The sequence below is a fragment of the Ascaphus truei genome, chromosome 15 (genome assembly GCF_040206685.1).
Source record: "Ascaphus truei isolate aAscTru1 chromosome 15, aAscTru1.hap1, whole genome shotgun sequence".
NCBI lineage: Eukaryota > Metazoa > Chordata > Amphibia > Anura > Ascaphidae > Ascaphus > Ascaphus truei.
Window position 1 is genome coordinate 13,111,586 of NC_134497.1, and position 20,374 is coordinate 13,131,959.

At 46.8% G+C, this 20,374-nt stretch overlaps 1 protein-coding gene across 1 annotated transcript; it reads left to right on the forward strand.

The window, feature by feature from the left end:
• The first annotated feature begins 1,856 nt into the window (after nt 1–1,856).
• RBM38 (RNA binding motif protein 38) lies at nt 1,857–19,433 on the forward strand. The gene is made up of 4 exons (XM_075571637.1): nt 1,857–2,279; nt 7,554–7,677; nt 8,163–8,217; nt 18,300–19,433. The coding sequence occupies exons 1-4, from the start codon at nt 2,112–2,114 to the stop codon at nt 18,595–18,597; spliced, it is 645 nt and encodes a 214-aa protein (XP_075427752.1). The 5' UTR covers nt 1,857–2,111; the 3' UTR covers nt 18,598–19,433.
• The last annotated feature ends 941 nt before the right edge of the window (nt 19,434–20,374 follow it).

Consider the following 20,374-nt stretch of genomic DNA (forward strand, 5'->3'; position numbering starts at 1 on the left):
CCCCCCGGGGTGGGGGGGGACTGCCCAGGCTCCCTCTGAACTGTGCATGTCAACCGCAAGGCATGATGGGACTTGTAGTCCTGACGCCGGGGAACACAAAGAGGTTGGCTGGTACTTTATAGAGCTGTCTGTTGCGTCCCCCTCTTTTGTTAAAATTAATCTCTTCTGTGCATCAGTGCACTAGAGGGGGAATGCAAATACACAGGAGAGTTTGTCACAACAGAATAGGTCATACATACATATTTATATGTGTGTGTATTCATTATACATACATATTTGGTAAAGCTATATAATAATATGTGTGTATGTATGTGTGTGTGTGTATATATATATAGCAAATGGAAATATTACTGTGTGCTCATTTGCATGTCTTAGACAGGTCTGCAGCGCTGCCTTTCACCATTATCACCCAGCACACAGCGCTCCCACTGCAGCAAAGGATTCTGGGAAATGACATGCAAATGAGCACACAGTGCTACCTTTTGCTACAAAACCATTTAACATGGTCCCCTATAAGCTTAAGCTTGCTGCATTTATATATATATATATATATATATAAATGCAGCAAGCTTAAGCTTATAGGGGACCATGTTAAATGGTTTTGTAGCAAAAGGTAGCACTGTGTGCTCATTTGCATGTCATTTCCCAGAATCCTTTGCTGCAGTGGGAGCGCTGTGTGCTGGGTGATAATGGTGAAAGGCAGCGCTGCAGACCTGTCTAAGACATGCAAATGAGCACATTGAGGGTGGGGGGTGGGGGGGAGACTAGGGGGACAGGTCTCCATATGCCAGTTGCCCTGCTCAGCTCCCACTGTGAGCTGACCCTGCTATGGTGAGACTACACGCTTCACAAGGCTTTGTACTCAGCCCCAGCCACCCCCCACTACCATAACCCCTCCCAAAATGTGTCCCCCCTCCCACCTCTAGGAGGGTTAGCTGAGCATGGGGCCTGGAGCATCATGGGAGTTGTAGTCTTTTTTTTAAGATGGGGAGCCTGTACCGGTTTTTTTTTTACAGTTAGACATTGGTTTAGTTCAGGGGGTAGGTAAACTCCAGTCCTCAAGGGCTACCAACAGGTCAGGTTTTCAGGATATCCCTGCTTCAGCGCAGGTGGCTCAATCAGTGGCTCAGCCTCGGGCACCATCGTTGTATGTGAGTATATCTTTATTGAAATCGCGCCCACAGGTGTACTCGGCGCTTTACAAGAGAGACAACACAGTACTGGGAATTATAATACAGTGCGATAAGTGCAACAAACAAGATCAGACAATAGGACAGAAAATCCCTGCCCCGCAGAGCTTACAATCTGTGTGTATATGTATATATATATATATATTATATATACATATACACACAGATTGTAAGCTCTGCGGGGCAGGGATTTTCTGTCCTATTGTCTGATCTTGTTTGTTGCACTTATCGCACTGTATTATAATTCCCAGTACTGTGTTGTCTCTCTTGTAAAGCGCCGAGTACACCTGTGGGCGCGATTTCAATAAAGATATACTCACATACAACGATGGTGCCCGAGGCTGAGCCACTGATTGAGCCACCTGCGCTGAAGCAGGGATATCCTGAAAACCTGACCTGTTGGTAGCCCTTGAGGACTGGAGTTTACCTACCCCCTGAACTAAACCAATGTCTAACTGTAAAAAAAAAACCGGTACAGGCTCCCCATCTTAAAAAAAAGACTACAACTCCCATGATGCTCCAGGCCCCATGCTCAGCTAACCCTCCTAGAGGTGGGAGGGGGGACACATTTTGGGAGGGGTTATGGTAGTGGGGGGTGGCTGGGGCTGAGTACAAAGCCTTGTGAAGCGTGTAGTCTCACCATAGCAGGGTCAGCTCACAGTGGGAGCTGAGCAGGGCAACTGGCATATGGAGACCTGTCCCCCTAGTCTCCCCCCCACCCCCCACCCTGCTACAGACAACAAGCACCTACCTCTTCCCCCACTGCAGCTAGCAACCCTTTAACACCAGTATTTTATTATTATTTAAATTGCAACAATTTTATGCATCTATGTATCTCTACATGCACTTGATTTAACCCCCCCTCCCCTGGGACCACCTCTCTGATGCAGTTTAAAGCCCTCATTTTGGAACCCTGCTACCATGCACACAGTGCAGAAAGACACCACCCTCACCAAGATCTTCGTGGGTGGGTTACCGTACCACACGACGGACTCCTCCCTGCGGAAATATTTCGAGGTTTTTGGGGACATCGATGAAGCCGTGGTCATCACGGACCGGCAGACGGGCAAGTCCAGAGGATACGGCTTTGTAAGTATTTTTTTGGGGGGGACGGATGCCGGAACCTAAATTTTGAGGTTTTTCTAGTGCCTTGCGGTTGTTTTTTTATTTATTTTTTATTTTCGCGTTTATTTCTTAACGCGCTGCTCGCCAAGAAAGTCCGGTACTAGAGCGTGTATCGTTTCAGCGCCGTGTGTTGACCCGTAAGTAAATTATCAGCGTGCTTACGTTGTGTGTAAAGTTGGGGGTATACGTGCTGGATGCTGCTATTATTATTATTATTATTATTATTATTATTTATTAATAACCTGTTTTACCAGGAAGTAATACATTGTTGCCGCTCGCATTCAAGTATGTCCTGGGCACAGAGTTATGATGACAGATACATGTTTACATTAAATGGAGATAGAATATATATATTTTCTCATTGCAAGAAGGGTTACAGATAATGTTCTAGGTGAAGTGAGCTCTCACTTATTTTATGCCCAATATTGTATTTAACTATTGTTTTTTTTTTTTTGTTCTGAGCGGTGCAAATAGTTGTCGCTTCAAGGAATCGAAATAGATTTTTATTTTCGGTTCGGGGTTGCTAATCTTGCTTTGCAGGCTCCTCTGGCAGTGACGTGGTTAAAGATTGTCACTAGCCCATTTTTGGGCACTAAACGTGAATATTGGAGGTCAGCGCACTTGCCCACCCCTCTGCATGGCGGGGCAGAGCTGGCTAATCGGTTGAATGACATTTTGAATGCCTTCATGTCATTGTATATTGGGAAACTTTTTTTATTTATTTTTTTTTTAATTATTATTTTTTTTTTGGTGATAAATACAACCCACAAAAATAACAAAAAAACGCGTGTGTGCCGGAGCTGCGAGATACTGACACAAATACCCCCCAAAAAATGGCGTGATCTGTCGCGATATTATCACGACAAGCACAGGTGACACCTGTCTGCCTTGTTCTTTCCTGTCTGTTTTCTCTCTCCTGCGTTTCATTCATTATCCTGACTCGAACGCTTCTAATTATTCTACTCGAAGCCCCTTTAATTTTACATTTTTTATTTATTTTTAAGACTAGATTTTTGAGAATTTTTTTTGTTTTTCCTTTTGTAAAGAGAATGCTCCTTGTTGTTCTTCAGCAGACACGGCCAATAGCCGAAGAAAACACCCCGATTTTCGGCTGGAGTGCATTTAGCGGTCCTTAAATATCGCTTAACAAAATCGTTGGCCCAGTCAACAACAATACAAATACTTATCCCTTTTTTCCTCTGGCAGCATAGGGTTTTAAGAAGGCATTTGTTTTGGTGCTCAACTCTAGCCCTCACGTGCCTCCCCCCCCCCCCCCCCCAAACAGGTCAGGCTTTCAGGATATCCCAGCTTCAGCACAGGTGGCTGAACCAGTCCTTGTGCCCCTCCCCTCCAACAGGTCAGGCTTTCAGGATATCCCAGCTTCAGCACAGGGGGCTGAATCAGAGGCTCAGTCGGAAGCTGGGATATCCTGAAAGCCTGACCTGTTGGGGGAGGGGACAGGAGTTGAGCACCCCTGCTGTAGCGTACAAGAATTTAACTAATTGCTGCCCATCTGCCTCACTTAGATACTCTTGTAGCATGGTGTTGATGCTTAATTTAGTGGGGTGCTTTAAATGTCCGCTGGCTTTGATACTCTGATCACTACACTTGCCTGCGTGTATGGGTCTGTGTTGTTGACACGCTTATTAAACTTGGATTGATTTGCTTAAACTGCCCGTGTTACTAAGTGAGGGTGACCCAGCGACAGAGGTGTTACCAGTGGGTATGAAGTACCAGTATTTTCATTTGGTGTGTAATATGCGCCCACATTACCACTCTCACTTATAAACCTCACGCTCCACTTTCTTTTTCAATAGACTTTTTTTTAAATTTATTTTTTTTAAATCTGTACCGCTACTTTTTTCCGGGCCACTTCCGCCACTGATCTGTCCTGTAATTAACCCCTTCACTGAAAAAAAAGGGCCTGAAAGATGTTGACAACAAAGGGATTAACCCCTGCAATGCTACCTACTTTTATTTGCGTTCTCCACTCTTAATGCCGCAGTCCCCACTGATTTTTATTTTTGCATTTGATGATGTAATCTCCTGAAGCCCTTTTTTTCCCAACACTAATTATTTTTTATTTTAAGTCTGGAGCGGTTTTAAATATTAAGTGTCTGGGAGGTTAAAATGTAGCTCTCTGCAGTCTAGAGCAGTGGGGAAAGGGGGGGGGGGTGTTCAACCAGGGTTCTTAGGAGCCCTTGGGTTCCCCTGGCATCCCTAAAGGGTCCCCTGCAACTTTCAGGGCATCTGAAAATTATACTGAAGAATTTACAATGCATCTGATCTCAGACGCGCTATTAGAGAGGGTCGGGGTTCCTTACAATGCATCTGATCTCAGACACGCTATTAGAGAGGGTCGGGGTTCCTTACAATGCATCTGATCTCAGACGCGCTATTAGAGATGGTTGGGGTTCCTTACAATGCATCTGATCTCAGACGCGCTATTAGAGAGGGTCGGGGTTCCTTACGATGCATCTGATCTCAGACGCGCTATTAGAGAGGGTCGGGGTTCCTTACGATGCATCTGATCTCAGACGCGCTGTTAGAGAGGGTTGGGGTTCCTTACAATGTATGTGATCTCAGACGCGCTATTAGAGAGGGTTGGGGTTCCTTACAATGTATGTGATCTCAGACGCGCTGTTAGAGAGGGCTGGGGGTTCCTCAGACTTTCACAATATAATGATGGGATTCTTTAACCAAGAAGAGGTTGGAAACACAGGCCTCTAGCTATTGAGAAAATCATGATGTAACACACAACCTTCCCGTTTTTTGTTATTATATAAGAACAGGATACGCTCGGGGGGGGGGGGGGGGCACGATACTAACATTAGGAGTTAAGCTCATATGGGGTGGTCGCTATAACCCTTTAAAGCCCCCCCCGGCACTCGTGACTGCTTCCCTGAAGTGATCATGTGATTGTTCCGTCACGGACTCTTCCTGTAACATTGCGTTCTGCGATGCACAGGTGCGCCGAACAGTCTCCTTTGCAAAAATGAGCAATTGGTTTGGCGTAGTAACTACATCTTTGGGCACCCAAAGAGTTAAGCTGTTGGGGTAGTTCCTGGCAGCCAAGAATGGGATTGAAATGGCCTTTAGGGTATTTGGTTTTCTGGAAAGTAAACCTAGGAGTCTATTATGCCAATCATACAGGGCCTGGTGACACATCCTGACCATCCGTGGTCCCATGCCAGAGTCGGGTGTCTCTCTTTGGTTCTCTACAAGTTCTGGACACTGCCACAATTATGCCACTCGGGTCAATTTTGGTGCTTTCCCCTGCATTACAATCCACCTGTCCTTGAACGATCAATCATGGGGTATAACAATGGTTGGGCTATAGAAAATAATATTTGGGCTATAGATAATAATATTTATGTAACTTTTTTATTTCAGCGTTTGGGGATATAATGTGGCAGGTGTCTTCCACCCCATAAACTATGGCAGTCAGGAAGCTAGCACCGACAGTGGCTGGTTACCCAACAACCAATGTCTGTGCATACTGTTTATCCTTCATATTTTTTTAATTGGACTTTAACAGTAGGACCTCCTGGAAGGTTATAAATTCTAATAAAATAGTCTTTTTTGCAGTCGAATTGACCCAAACCTGTTCTGGGACCATTTCTCCAGAAGATCGAGATTGTGCAACATTTTAGTTGCACAGTCTACAGCAGGGGTGTGCAATTTTCCCCTGCTGCGCCCTCCCCCCCCCCCCCCCTCCGTTACCTTCTCTCCGGCGTCAAATGACGTCTCATTGACGCCACGTCGCCGAAGACGAGCTAAGTGAAGTTGCAGAGGCCTCATGCGAATCCCCCGGCATTAATTTAAATGCCGGAGGGGGGGTGAGGTGGGTAAAGAGCGCGGTGCCTCTGCAACCGCCGCACCCCCCCCTGAACAATCTTGCGCCCCTCCACCCCAGTTTGCGCACCCCTGGTCTACAGTATAAGACTAGTCAAGAAGGGCCTCCTATATATGACCTGAGGGGTGTGATTGAACCTTCTTCAAATATAGAAAGGGTTTCAACAGAGTACAGGAGGGAAGCGTATTTCAGCGGAAGACGATTGCTAGGGTTAGAGGTCGGTCAGGCTTGGAAGGCCGAGGGGATATGTGAGGCCTTCATGGAATGGCTGGCAGGTTTGTGGAATCGCCTCCCAACAGGTGGGGAATGTGGGTCCCCTAAGACCAGCTGCGCCTATCTAATTTGTGTGGAGTAAGCTGCAGGTTGGGAGAGTTCCACAGGCCTTGCCTGGAAGTATCTCCCTCCAGCACGAGCAGAGCCGCTACCGCAGAATGTTGGTGGGTCTTCAATGGAGGGGAACATGGGCAGACGAGGTGGTGCCAAGCGGGTCTTATCAGCGCTCAAATTCTATGTCGATGCAAAGTGTCTGTGACGTCATAATCCCGGCAGAGCGGATCCCATCCTTTTTGCACGCAGTCTGTTGTTAAGATACTTGATATTGCTGTTGGATAAGGGGTGCGTTGGGCTGACACCTCCGGCAGCTGTTTCACGATCGCGTTTTATAATGCAGGGGTGCTCAACTCCAAGCCCCAACAGGTTAGGCTAACCCAGCTTGTGCATAGGTGGCTCAGCAGAAGCCTCTGGGACTTATTGAGCCACCTGTGCTGACACAGGGATGTTCTGAATACCTGATCTGTTGAGGACTGGAGTTGAGCAGCACCCCTGTTTATAATATGTGAGCATTACCGGCGCATCCTCTTCTGTCAGGAGAGCTGCTCATGTGACCTGCGTATTGGGCGTTGCCAGCAAAAAGCGACCAGATGGATCACGTTGAGTCACATGCTGGTGTGTAGCCCGTGCATACACCCTGACCGTGTTTGGTTTCAGACTAAAACCTTTTTTGGGGTGGTAGATGGGTTTCAAGAGGGGTGTTGATGTAGTTTGAGGTTCGTAATGGCTCCCTAAAACTACTACACGTGTAGTGGGTGGGGGGTCTTAACCCCTTCAGCACCAGATAGACATGTGGTTCCACCAATACAAAGTTTTTTTTTGTTTTCCTTTCCACCTTAACATGTTCACCGCCAGAGTAGCCTTCAACTCCTCCTTGTTCTACTGGTAGTCAAGGGGTTAAAGGAGTGGCCATTACCTTCTCAAAGACCACATTGGGCGAAGTGGTGGTATAAAACATTGCCGGACTCTGGCAGGGCGAAGAGGTTAACGTTGCACACGCCTTGCGTCATGTTTACACGTACGGTGACCATCCTCCTTGCCGCCTTTTGCAGGTGACGATGTCGGACAGGGTGTCGGCCGACCGAGCTTGCAAAGACCCCAACCCCATTATCGATGGCCGAAAAGCCAACGTCAACCTGGCTTACTTGGGGGCGAAGCCGAGGAACCTCCAAAGTGGTGAGCAGTCTCTTCATTTTACCGATCGACGTCTCTTGAGATCTGGGGCTGGGGTTCCCACCAAGGTCTAGGCCCCTCCTTGTTATCTAAAGAGCTTCTTATTCTTGTGCAATGCCACATACTCTCTCCCATTTTGAACCCCTCTTGGCACTGCTGTGTATCCCCCTAATTAAGGAAATAATGCAGCAACCGTTCCAATGTGGTAGTCAGTGGGGCAGCTATTGGCAACATCTCAATGACGACCATCTTTGGTAGGCTCCAGAAGAGACGTTGACTACAGAAACTACTAAACTGTCCCAAAATTGAATGCAACTTTATAAGACATGAGACTTGGTCCCCTTCAATATTCCATAAAGCCATCATGGCTGGGCAGAAGAAGACTTGGGTCCCATTCAATTGAACGGAGATGTCTTCTCCAGCACTGGGGACATTATATTGAGGACGTGCTGTATCTTAACCTTGGGGTTTATACTCTGTTCCTGTAGGTTTCACCCTAGGTGTCCAGCAGCTACATCCGGCCTTCCTTCAGAGATCCTATGGGTAAGTCCTTCTTTCTCCGTGTGTTTGCTAGCATTGGATTTTGTGTTGGTCTTCCCCGCCCCCCCACCAATGATCAGATTTGTGTCTTCTACTTGCTTCTCCGTGTATCTTCTGCCTCTGTGTTTAACAAAAAAATTGTGACTAAGTCCCACTCCTTCTTGCGCCGTCTACCTAAAAAATACCGATTTCCTTTATTTGATAGTTGCATTCTCATGCTAATTTTATAGATCATTGCAGTATATACATTTTTATTTTTATTTTATTTAATTAACAATTAAACACACGGCTGGAATACTGTGTCACCAATTAGTGTCTTTAGTTCTGCAAGTGGTGGGCAGGTGTAATTACGTTCTAAACCAGGCGTGGCCAACGCCAGTCCCCAAGGACCAACCAGCAGGTCCGGTATTTGGGATATCCCTGCTTCAGCACAAGTGGTGCAGCCATTCTGATTGAGCCACCTGTGCTGAAGCAGGGATATCTTGAGAACCTGACCAGTTGGTGCCCCTTGTGGACTGGAGTTGGCCGCCCTTCTTCTAGATGTACTCTTTGAATACTGAAAACCATTTCTCTCTCTGATTCAACCGGCGGGGCGAGAGTTTGGAATAAGCAGAGAGAGTGGGGGGGGGGGGGAGGGGGGGCGGTTCCGAATGACGATGCAAACTCTCGCTTTGTAGAAGAGAGCTGCTTGGAACTGATATCGGACAGATGTTCTGTGGGACTCCAGCACGCCTCTATTGTGTTCCTTTTTAAAAAAAAATAGCTTATCCCTTTTATTTATTTTTCCCCTCTACCCCCCACTAGAAAAGTCTGCCTCTAATAGGACACGGCAGCTGTTCCAGAAAGCACGGGTGAACTCCACGGGCAGAATAATAGAAGCCGTTACAATGCTTTTTTTTCATTTAACCGTTTCACGAGCCTGGCTGTTGTTGCCCTGTTCAAGTTCAAAGCGGTATTTATTTGCTTTGTACGAGGCCAACATAGTCAGAACAAAGCGATGCCTTGCAAAGCCCTCTGGGATTACTGGTGCAGTCGGAGACAACAGCAATGGGGGGGGGTGTTAACCCGGGGGGGGGGGGGTTAACCCGGGGGGTTAACCCCTTCTGTGCCTTAGGCCTTCATTGGCACAATCTTCGTAATTGAGGCTTCTTAAAATAAGTTGATGACGAAAAAAATTACGGATTGTTAAATATTTTAGCAAGGTGCGCACATTTCACTTGAAAATTGAAAAGGTGATGTACAACCAACCCAGTGACCTGTGAAAAACAAAAATATAATGCGAATACTATACGTCACAATAGAGGAACCATAAGGGGGTATAGTGCCGCTCCGGTGAAATCCTTTTCCCAATCGTTTTGGAATTGTATGGTGCAAAGAAAGGAAAAAAAGGGGGCGACATGGTCCAACACAGCAAAAATTCAGGGTTTAAAGGCAGAAAAACGGATTTTTTTTCCCACCCTGCATTTTTGTTGCCGAGTTGCACTAAAATCCCCCCCCCCTTTTTTTTTCCCCTCCCCCCCCCACACCCCCGTTTCATATACCTGGGAGTATTTGCGCTCTATAACCTGCACCAAATAAGGCTGAATATATTTGTATTTTGATTACAATGCTGATTCTGAAAAAAGCGAGGTGGTAAATGTATATAGTTTCACCAAGATAAAAATATCAGCGTACTACATCTTGCATGATAGTGCAGCCTGGGTTCGGGGCTCGCGTATGAACTTCTGATTAAAGCCCGATTTTAATGGATGCTCCGCCTGTATTGTGCACGTTATTTGCTGTCCTCCCATATTCCTCTCTGTTTTTCATGTCATACAGTTGCCGGCTGTCTTGTTGCCATAACAGGGAACATCTGATAAGTCTGTGTATATTGTGGGCACTTGCTCTACGCCTCTCGCTTGTGGAGCCCGTAGGGATGTCTGACCTGATACTGTTGCGTTTGATAAACTTGGTGCTACAGAGTAACCGATCCAAACTCTTACAATGGTTGAAACCACGTCTTGACTCTGGCCATTTAGCACGGAAACTGGCTTCTGTTCATTGGATAAATGGAGCCCTGTTTTAATTTCACCCCGTGGATGGGTGGGGGGGGGAGCGGTAGAGAAATTTCACTTAATACGAAGGTAAGGATGGCTTCTCGGCGAGCAGTCTCAATATAGTGGTATTGAGCAGGAGTCCAAACTTCTGAGACGTCTATGGCCGAGGCGCTTTGCATGGCCTGCCGCAGAGGCGATTTGTGGCCATGGGGGAGACGTGAGGCGTGGCCGTGACATCACGAAGCTGGTTTGCCCTCATTGGTTGAACCGCTCCCGTGACCCTGCCGGCGCCAGACAAAAATCAGAAATGTTGTCTCGTGAAAAACCACCCGCGCCGTCGCTCACGTGCGCGCGGTCTATGGACGACCGCATTGACTGCCTGTGTTTCTGTTTGCGGCTGTGCGCGCACCGTCGCACTTGACGTGAACGTGGCCTACAATATTAAACCATGGCTGATTCCCAAGTTCCTTGTGTGGATCAGTATCCCACAACCACAGAGAAACCGTGTTCTCTAATTGGGGTTCTGGCTGCGGCCTCCCCATGTTTTATATGGATTGCCGCAGATAACTATACACCTACAGCCGCCATCATTGGATTAAGTAACTGCACAAAGTCAGGATAAAGGTTTTAGATATTACCGCACTCCGTGTAGGCCTAATTGTGACCATTTTATATATGGTGAATGAGAGATTCCGACTGTCCAAACTATATAGATCTGGGCACCTACCACCAGGGCGGAAACCCAAGCGATAGGTTCTCGCATTCACCCCGCTACTCCGCCTACGCAATGATAAATGGGGTAGGTTTAAGGCAGGGGTGCGCAAAATGGGGGACGGCGGTTGCAGAGGTCCCGCGCTCTTCCCAAGGCATTTAAATGCCGGGGGACCGGGCGAGGCCTGGGCAACGTCTACTTACCGAGATTCAGACGGCTTCAGGACGCGTGACCATGGCAACGTGGCGTCATGTGACATCACGGTTGCCATGGTAATGTCGCCTGACGCCACACCGAGGTAAGGGCGCGTGACAATGGAGAGCAGGCAGGGGGTGCAGCAAGAAAAGTTTGTGCACCCCTGGTTTAGGGCACCTTGTGACTTATGGGACGGCCTTAGGAAATATAGAGCTTGCAGTCCAGGCATTGGAACATTATCTCCACTTAAGAATATTAATTCTCTCGGGGGGGGGGGGGAGGGGGAATGGCCCTCATACCCATCTCGCCATATTTTGACTCTAATAAAGATTACCAAAATTGGACTTCAACCCTCTTATGATGCAGTAGAGAGAGACAGCACAGACCTGGATATAATCATAACGGTGCTATATACACTTTTGATTATTATTGTACACAATAAGATTTAAAGTCTGCCCAATAAACTATGAATTATATGCCCAATAAACTATGAATTATACAAATGCGATAAATATAACTACTTTATGTATATATTTTTTTTCCCCTTTTTTATTGGTAATGGGGTGTTTTAACCCCTCTGACTTTATTATATTGCTAATATTAAAGTAGACCTGTTACAGCCTATACACATCATGACTAAAGATTAATATATATCGTTTAAATGGCTAATGATATGCTCTCTTCAAACATGAGCTTCTGTTGATGAATCTTGATCCAGATATCTACTCAAAGCTGTTGTATATTAGAATGTATACAAATGGGATGCAGCTCAGCTGGTTGTACAGTTAGTTGGATACATTTTAACATTTGTGAATGTACCTAGATAAGAACACACACACACACACACACACACACACACACACTATTCTAGATGCATATAATCTGGGTAATAATAACATAACTATCATGAGCGACGTGTTATGAGTGAAGCCATTCAACTAGCACCAAAATAACCCGGGGTATATAAGTTTATTCATTCTGTCACAGATTTGTGTAAAATATTTCACCTGAGGAAGGGAGATTTCCGAAACGACGTGTGTTTTTCGCCACCTGCAAATATGCTTATTATGCTAAAATGTCTTGTGTAAGACTTTATTAGAGTGCAAACAGAGCAAGAGAGATCCGCACATTGGGGTTGGGGGGGTTATAGAGAGGTAACAACCCAAAATTAAAAAAAAAAAAAAAAATCCCTAAACTACAATAAATTACTTTTTAAATAAAATAAATATGCTATAAACAGCATTGTTATCCAGTTAGTATCCCAAACCCATTCCTAATCTCATAATAATCCATCTGGCCTTTTGTTGATCCCTGTGGAGGGGAAAAAAACCCTTCTCCCACTAAACGGTTATACAGAAGGAAGATATTGTAATTATTTCTGAAATGATATGAAACCTTCCCCTGCAGTATATTTGGATACAGAAGAGATTTATCCTTTTTATATACCCTGGTGCTGTATCAGAGTTTTGGGGTGTGGGAGAGGCTCCGTTTCAGATGTTTCCGTGGCTGACATGTGTTTTCTGAGTGTGTAAATCTTGCTTTTTCTGTGATATTCCCAGCTTTGTAAAACTCGATGCGAGTAAAAACATTGCACCCGTTCACATAACTCCTTTCTAAATATCAGCTATGGTTTTTTTTTTACCTGGTGTTTCCAAGGAGGGAATGTGACCATTTTATTTCTTGCACTAAACTCCTGGTTACTGCAATTAATAATATTCTGGACCAAGCCCACTGTAGCCTGCGATTGGGTCCATGTAGCATAAACGCACCCCCTTTAAAAGCACACACAGTCCTTCTATTTTCTTTAACTTTATTGGGTGGGGTTGACAGAAATATAAAAGCACTTAGCATGTAGTTTTTGTGGTAGGAAGTGGCTCTTGTGAGGGGAAGGTAAAAAGGAATCGCCTTCTAAGGGAGCAGTGGAAGATGTATCTAATCTGCTAATGATAAAAGAGACCACACTTTCCTTTCCAGACAGGAACAAGCCAAAGGGGCATACTAATAAGCAGAGAGGCCCCTAGGGGGAGAGGGCTAAACCAACTCCAGCTAGAGCAGTGAGAGGTTGCCAAGGCTGGTGGCTTGTGGAAAGGCTACATTGTAGCAACAAAGTTGCAACTACACAGCAGCCCTGGCTGCTCAGAACAGGGGAAACATGCAACTTTCACTGGGGAGATCTGGCAGCCTGAGAGCAGGAAAAATATACAAACTTGTGTGTGTGTTGCCTTAAGGAACAGATAATCAACAGGGCAGGCTTCTAAGGGTATCTGTGTGAATGGTAGCTCCTTACTAACTAAAGCTCAACCCCGTTATAGCGCGATCCGTTACGCTGACCCGTGCTGAGGCGCGCTGCTGCTCGGCAGTGAGCCCCTGCAGCCGCAATGAGAGCGGCTTTAGCAGGGGCTCGCTTACGCTTCCGCAAGCGTGCGTAAGTCTTAGCAACATTTTAAATTCGAGCGCTCAAGGGAGCGCAGGGCCGGTCACGTGAGTGAACCAGCTCCGTGACGACACAGCCTCCCCCCCCCCCCCCCCCCCCACCGACACGCCCCCGGACGGCGCGCGGACCAAGGCCAGGGAAAGCACCCGCTTTCCCTCAGCCTCCGCGCGCCTCCGCACGGCAGCAGTACTATGGACGCAGCCTTACAATGCAAATCCGCTTATAACGCGATACAAGCGCGGCTCCAAATTTTAGTATTTATGAATACTTTACAACACGATTATTGGCGTCTTAAATACTTTATTGTACAATGCGTACAATTGTACATTGTTTCTAACACGATCCGCTTATAGCGCGACGTGATTCTTTGGACCCCAAGCACAGCGTTATAAGGGGGTTGAGCTGTATATAGTGCAACTTTCACTTGAGTACAAGTGTTGCTGATTCCCCTACAGCAAGTGCGGCCAACTCCAGTCTCAAAGTGCCACCAGCAGGCCAGGTATTGGGGTTATCCCTGCTTCAGCACAGGTGGCTGTCATACGGACTGTGCTGAAGCGGGGATATCCTGAACCTGTTGGTGGCCCCTGTTGAGGACTGGAGTTGGCCGCCCGTGCTTCGCAGATTTCAAAGGAGTTGCCTCCTCCTTCAGGGCCAGAAGTTGCTAGCGCAGGCACAAGATGCCCAGTCCTGTTATTCTGTGTTTCACGCATGGCCGGGACCTCTCAATTATTTACTGCTCGCTTAGAGACAGAAGGAAGTGTGTGTGTGTGTGTGTGTGTGTGTACCTCTAGCATTCTGTTGCAGAATCCTCCAGGAAGCTTTGCATGCTGGGTAAAAGATCAGTGACCGCTGGCTGCTCCTGACGGCCGACCTAGTCGTGAATCTCCTCGGCACCACTACTGTTCTTGGTCTTTTGTAGCCCTGTCATTTCTGCAGTTGGGATGGGGGGTGGGGGTCTTAAGGACCTGGATTTGGGAACCCTGCTTCATTTTAATGGTGGATGCTAACTCCAGTCCGTAAAAACTCGCCACTCCACACTATCTATATACGAGGGCTCCTATACAAGAACTGATTCTCATTGCAACAAAATAACAAGAGCAGGTTAAAAATTAGATTAGACCTGTTCTGCCTCTTATCTGCTCTCTCTCCCCCTCTCTGCCGATAAGTCACACCGGGGCAGGTTCCTTCTGTAACCACAAACACCCCCCGGCTTCCTGTTTCACAACGCACAGCGCCGAGGATGTTGCGTTCGCTCTCACACGGAGCACACTTCGTTTTTGGGACGGACTCAAACCTCTCGTCCGTTGCATTGACTCCTGCAACGAGTTTTTAGTATTCGGTGCATGCAGCCACCTCTAGGGTGCAATCATGGTAACGTGTCTCTGGTGCTGGGCTCTGCATGCAGCCTCCGGAGGGGGGAAATACCGGCTTTATTTATGTCATTGCTACTACAAAATGTCTGTCTTGGTTATGCTGTGTGTAAGTGGGAGTGCTTTTTCAGCATGTATTGTCAAATAGGTGGATTTGGCTCTCTGTGAGTAGGTTTCCTGGCTCTGCACCTCTGTAACCCAGGCTGTGCTAAATAGCCGTGTAATACGGCAGGCGTACGCATATAGGGGTCCATGTTAAAGGGGATATGAAGTAGTATCACGGTGTGCTCATTTGCTTGTCATTACCCAGAATCCCTAGCTGCAGTGGAAGCACTGTATGCCAAGAGATAAAGGGGACGGGCAGGGTTGCAGACCTGTCTGAGACAGGAATGTGCTCACACGGGGTATTTTATTTGCTGTACGGTGTAGAGGGTTTTTGTCACTTTTACCCATAATAACTTTTTCGGTGCCCAAGTATGTGTGTAATGGCTCTCCATGTTTTGTTTTTTCTCTCATTCCCAATCCCCCTTTTCCCCACATAGTGTGTGTACGCACGTGTGTGTGTGTGTGTGTGTGTGTGTATATATATATATATATATCTCTATCACACACACGTTAAAAGTAATTCTGTGTGGTTTTTTTTATAGAAAAATGTGCTTAAAGTATCACTGTTCTTCCTTCCTGTTTTCTGTTGCTGTGTAATGATGCATATTTAATTGTGCTGAACGCACCAGGTGTGACTGCCTGTCTCCTAGCTAAGAACACTCGGCCAGAGACCCTCTTCCCCAGCTGCAATGGGGGTCTTTTAGGTTTGTGTTGTGATTAATGGTGCCGTTTTTTCGTGTGTGTCTTATGAGCTTGTCCTGTTTACCAGGTGACGCCGTCTCCTGGCTGGGGGAGGAAGAGTGGGGAGACTAGGCCAATATCCTTGCATTTTATGCTTGTATGGTCTACCTAGGCTGTTTTTGCAGTTAGAACACTGTAATTATTATTATTATTATTATTTTTCCAGGCTTGTATTCAATCCAAACAATAGCAGGAAAGCCCTGCTCCATGCACTGGACGTTCTTCTGTTCCATGCAGAAGATGGGGGCGGCGTGTGACGCTCCGAGGGAGTTTGATAACCATGTCCTTCCTATGATAGTGAGGCGGATGAGCTCAGGCTAGGGAGGGACTCGGTAACGGGACACCAGAATATAGCCAGCAGATAGCTTCTTCCTGTCGCAAGAGATCACCGCTGACCTGCACTTGGTCCACTGTGGCGCCCGCTGATGGCACTTCTTTGGGGTTTTTTTTGCATGGGTTTTCATCATACAATAAATGTAACGTCCTATAACTGAGTGGCCAAATCTAGTCCCTTTAAGGGCCACTAACAGGTCAGGTTTTCTGGATATCCCTGCTTCAGAACAGGTGGCTCTGTCAGGATGGGTGCGAAAGGCGTCCGCATCCCCAGCCTTATACAAAGCAGTGCGCGTGGATGGTGGGACCTGATAGCCAGCACAATATAAAAGCGGGGGGTGGGCAACTCCACCCTTGTCGTCAAGGGCCACCAACAGCTCCGGTTCTCGAGATATCCCTGCTCCGGTTCGGCCACCTTGCGCTGCGTCCGGGATATCTGCAGAACGTGGCCCTTGCGGGCTGGGCTTGGCACCACCCCCCTGCAGCAACCACGTGACTCGCCACGCCAGGCGATCACGTGTGCCAGCGGTGTAGCCTTCCAGCGCTCAAAGGGGTTAACTCCGCATTATTAACCCTTTGTCTGCCAGTGGGGCCTTGCAGCTCCTGTGTTTGTGAGAGTGGGGAAAGCCTTGTGCGTTGTTTGTCCGTGGGCTGCGAATAGCGTTTGGGGGTGGGAGGGGGGGGGGGGTGGGAAACCAGTCTCCAAGCCTATTGTCAGAGAGGGGGTGGGGGGGGGGAGAACCAGTCTCCAAGCCTATTGTCAGAGAGGGGGGTGGGGGGGGGGGGAGAACCAGTCTCCAAGCCTATTGTCAGAGAGAGGGGGTGGGGGGGAGAGGAGAGAGAATGTTTCCAGTTCAACTCATTTGGCAGAACTGCAAAATAGCAGGGAGCGGGTATGACTCTCCCCAGAGGAAGAGGCGGGTGAAAGTTGCCATGGCAACAGATGTAGGGTGGGGAATCTTAATAGGAGGGGGGGGGGAGGGGGAGAAGAGGCCACACAATCCAGGTTCTGTTTTGCAACAAGCATGGCTTCGGCTGTTGCCAAAATGTGTCTTGTTGTCGCAACACTCGCTGCATGTTTAAATGTGATTGTGGACGCAGTGATTGTGGGGGTGGGGGGCTTTCGGTAAGCACCCAGGGCTCTTTAATTAACCACGGAGTTGCGTTTCCTTTTCTGGGGTTTTAAAGGATTTCTTTTCTCCATCCGTGGTTTTTGATAAAGACGTGTTGTCTTTGCACTTTTTAATTTTGTCTTGGCCACCGAACCACTTTACGTGGCATCTTGCACACGAGCTGGCAAGTTCAGCTATGGCGGGGCCCTTCTATTCGAGGGGGGCGGGGGGGGGGATAAGCCTGACCTCTTTAACCTTTTGCTGTAAGACCAGTGATTTTCTATAGGGTAGGAGTGACCAGGCCACCAGCAGCTCAGAATATCCCTGCTTCAGTGCAGGTGGCTCGGTTGAAGACTGAGCCACCTGCGCTGAAGCAGGGTTAACCATGACACCAGGCGTGGAGTTCAGGGCAGGGAAACCCAACCAGGGCAGTTGGCAGGTTACCTTCTCTCTGGTTAGAAACTCTGAGATACAACCATTTATTTACTTATTTTAAATATGAAGGGAATTATTTTATAACCCGCCGGTCGGGGGAAATTTTTTTTTGTTAGAAAAACGGCCCGATCGGCAGCTTCGGTGGATGTAAAAATAAAACCCGCAAGTGTCCGGGAGTTTAAAATGGAGATTTCCCAGAGTGCAGTGTGAAGTTACCATGGTAACTTCGGATGCTAGAAATTAAAGCCCCCAAAAAAATGATTTTCAACACGCCAAGAGCAGGACTTGCGATTCTAACATTATAGGAGTTTCAACTTGTATGTATGTTTCTGGGGAGGGAATTGCAGTTTTAGTGTCTTTCCCCCCCCCCCCCCCCCCGCCCTTTCGCAGTGCGTTCCTGGCAGCAAATTACCGCAACGCTGTAAATAAGCCATTGTCCTTCCCCCCTCCCCCCCCCCCCAGGCCTCGCGCTCGAACCTTTCAACTCCATCCACGAGCAGAAATGTGACGGTGACTTGTCTACGTTGCAGCCTAACTCCGCCACCAGGAAATAACTCCCCATCCACCAAGTGACCCTGCTAACGTCTCTCTCTCTCTCCTCTGCTCCCGCAGGCTGACCCCCCAGTACATCTACCCATCCACCATCGTCCAGCCCAGCGTGGTGATACCTACCCACCTCCAGTCCCTGCCGTCGTCTTATCTCGACTACAACGCTGCTACCCAGGCCTACGCCCATTACGCCACGGCGGCGTACGATCAGTACCCGTACGCGGCCTCGCCCGCCGCTGGCTATGTGGGTTACAGCTACGCCAGCCCGGTACAGCAACCCTTATCTGCTACCACCGCCGCGCCTCCCTCCGCGTACATCCAATACCAACCTCAGCAGCTCCAGCCTGACCGGATGCAGTAAAGAACATTATTTGTATTATCTACTATTTTTTTTATTTTTTACTTTGGAAAGATACAGAGCAAAAAAATAAATAAATAAATATGCATTGATAACAATAACACAATAAGGAAGGGGGGAAAAAATGGACTCTAGGTGTGTACGGACACCGAGGTTTTCAATTGTATTAAGGGCAACGTTGAAGGCTCTGTCTGCATTTAGGAAGGATGCTGCTTTTTGTGGGGGGCAGGGGGCGTGGTTGTTATGGGGAGGGGGTAGTTTTTTATTACAGGATCGTATAAGGCAGTGGATCTGAAATCCTGGCAAGAATGACCCCTCCCATCTGTCTGCAAAACAAAGCAAAAAAAGACTGAACTTCTGCGTGAGGTACTCAACACACAAAAAGCAATCTATATATAAATATTTTTTTTTTATTTGTATTTTTTTTTTGTACAAAAACTGTAATTTACTCAACGATGCCTTATCAAAACAAACAAACAAAAAAAAAACTATTTTTTGAGTATTTATTGCAACTTTATTTTTTATTTTTTTTGTTCATTCACTCGAGCTGTGAATTGCTGAACGAAGCTAAGGAGTTTAAGAATCCACTTTGTTCCATTCTCTATTATTATTATTTTTTTTTTTTTTGCTAAGTTATTGTAATATTTTTTTTTCCTTCTAAATAATTGCTGACTTCAATATGCAAATGGAGGAACATTGATTTGAACTCTCGGGACTGGGTCTGCCACCGGAGTATCATTTAAGCAGGCCCTCCGTAGTCCAAGCACTGTAATATTTTATTATTGTAACTGTTTAATCAGTTCAGATAGGTATATTATTAAAAAGTACACATTGTATAACTTCTGAGGTCTTGTTATTGCTGCAATTTCCAGAGGCGCATACTGCTGTATTTATGAGACAAAGCTTTTGCACCCCTCAAAGTGAATTCTTCAAATGTGCTTCTAAATGCAAAAGGGCTAACATTTTAATATCTGTACGATTTTGGTTGAAAGCAGCAGTGCCATCCATTACATTATTTTGGAAGTAAGAGGAAATCACTAAATGTTGCATTTTTATGTTTAAACCAGTCCTGGTTTGCATTGTTCTGCCGATGACCGTTTCCTGATAATTCTTTCCTTTTCTGTCTGACATCTGAGAACTTTTCTCTCTCCATGTATATTCATTTTATGCGACAATTGAAACCCCAGATCCGAAGTCCAAATGGTGCATAAGGTTGGGAGGGCATGGGGTTTGGTTTATAGAAGATCTATCTTGGATCCCTTTTTTTTTTTTTTTTTTTTTTTCTATGTGTTTGGAAATAAATCTCCCTGTCCATTGGCAGCCTCCCTCCCATGGAGAACAGGCTACGCGCTATATTGAGTATAATACTGCTCTAATTATATCCAAGTCTGCTTGGGAAACCAGGGTAGTAACATTGGGGCATATAGCTGTTTTATAAACCTGTACTTGTAGATCATTTATCCTGAAGCCACTTTTGGGGGGGTGGGGGGGGGAGCAGCAATTGACCAATAAGCTGTACTAGCAAAGAGCGGCTAATGTTTAAACCCGATTGGCATGCGTTGATCTGCCCTTACAGATGTGTTCATTGAATATATGCGGCCTCTTGCCTGCCCTGCTTGACATTCTCTGCCATGACCTCACTGATACACGTACAATGCTAGTTAATCAGGGGGTCAGCGAACAATGTATTGCAGGTCGACTGTAAACCCTCCCAAACCTGTTCACATACAGTATGTAGATATCGTTGTTGTTCTTGTGCTGGATGGAGGCCCTTCCCAGC

Bases quoted from the DNA above. Each gene is read 5' to 3' on its own strand.
- RBM38 (XM_075571637.1), top strand. From the start codon at position 2,112: ATGCACACAGTGCAGAAAGACACCACCCTCACCAAGATCTTCGTGGGT. The intron at 2,280-7,553 runs GTAAGTATTTTT...CGCCTTTTGCAG, and splicing joins AGTCCAGAGGATACGGCTTT to GTGACGATGTCGGACAGGGT. The intron at 8,218-18,299 runs GTAAGTCCTTCT...CTGCTCCCGCAG, and splicing joins TTCCTTCAGAGATCCTATGG to GCTGACCCCCCAGTACATCT.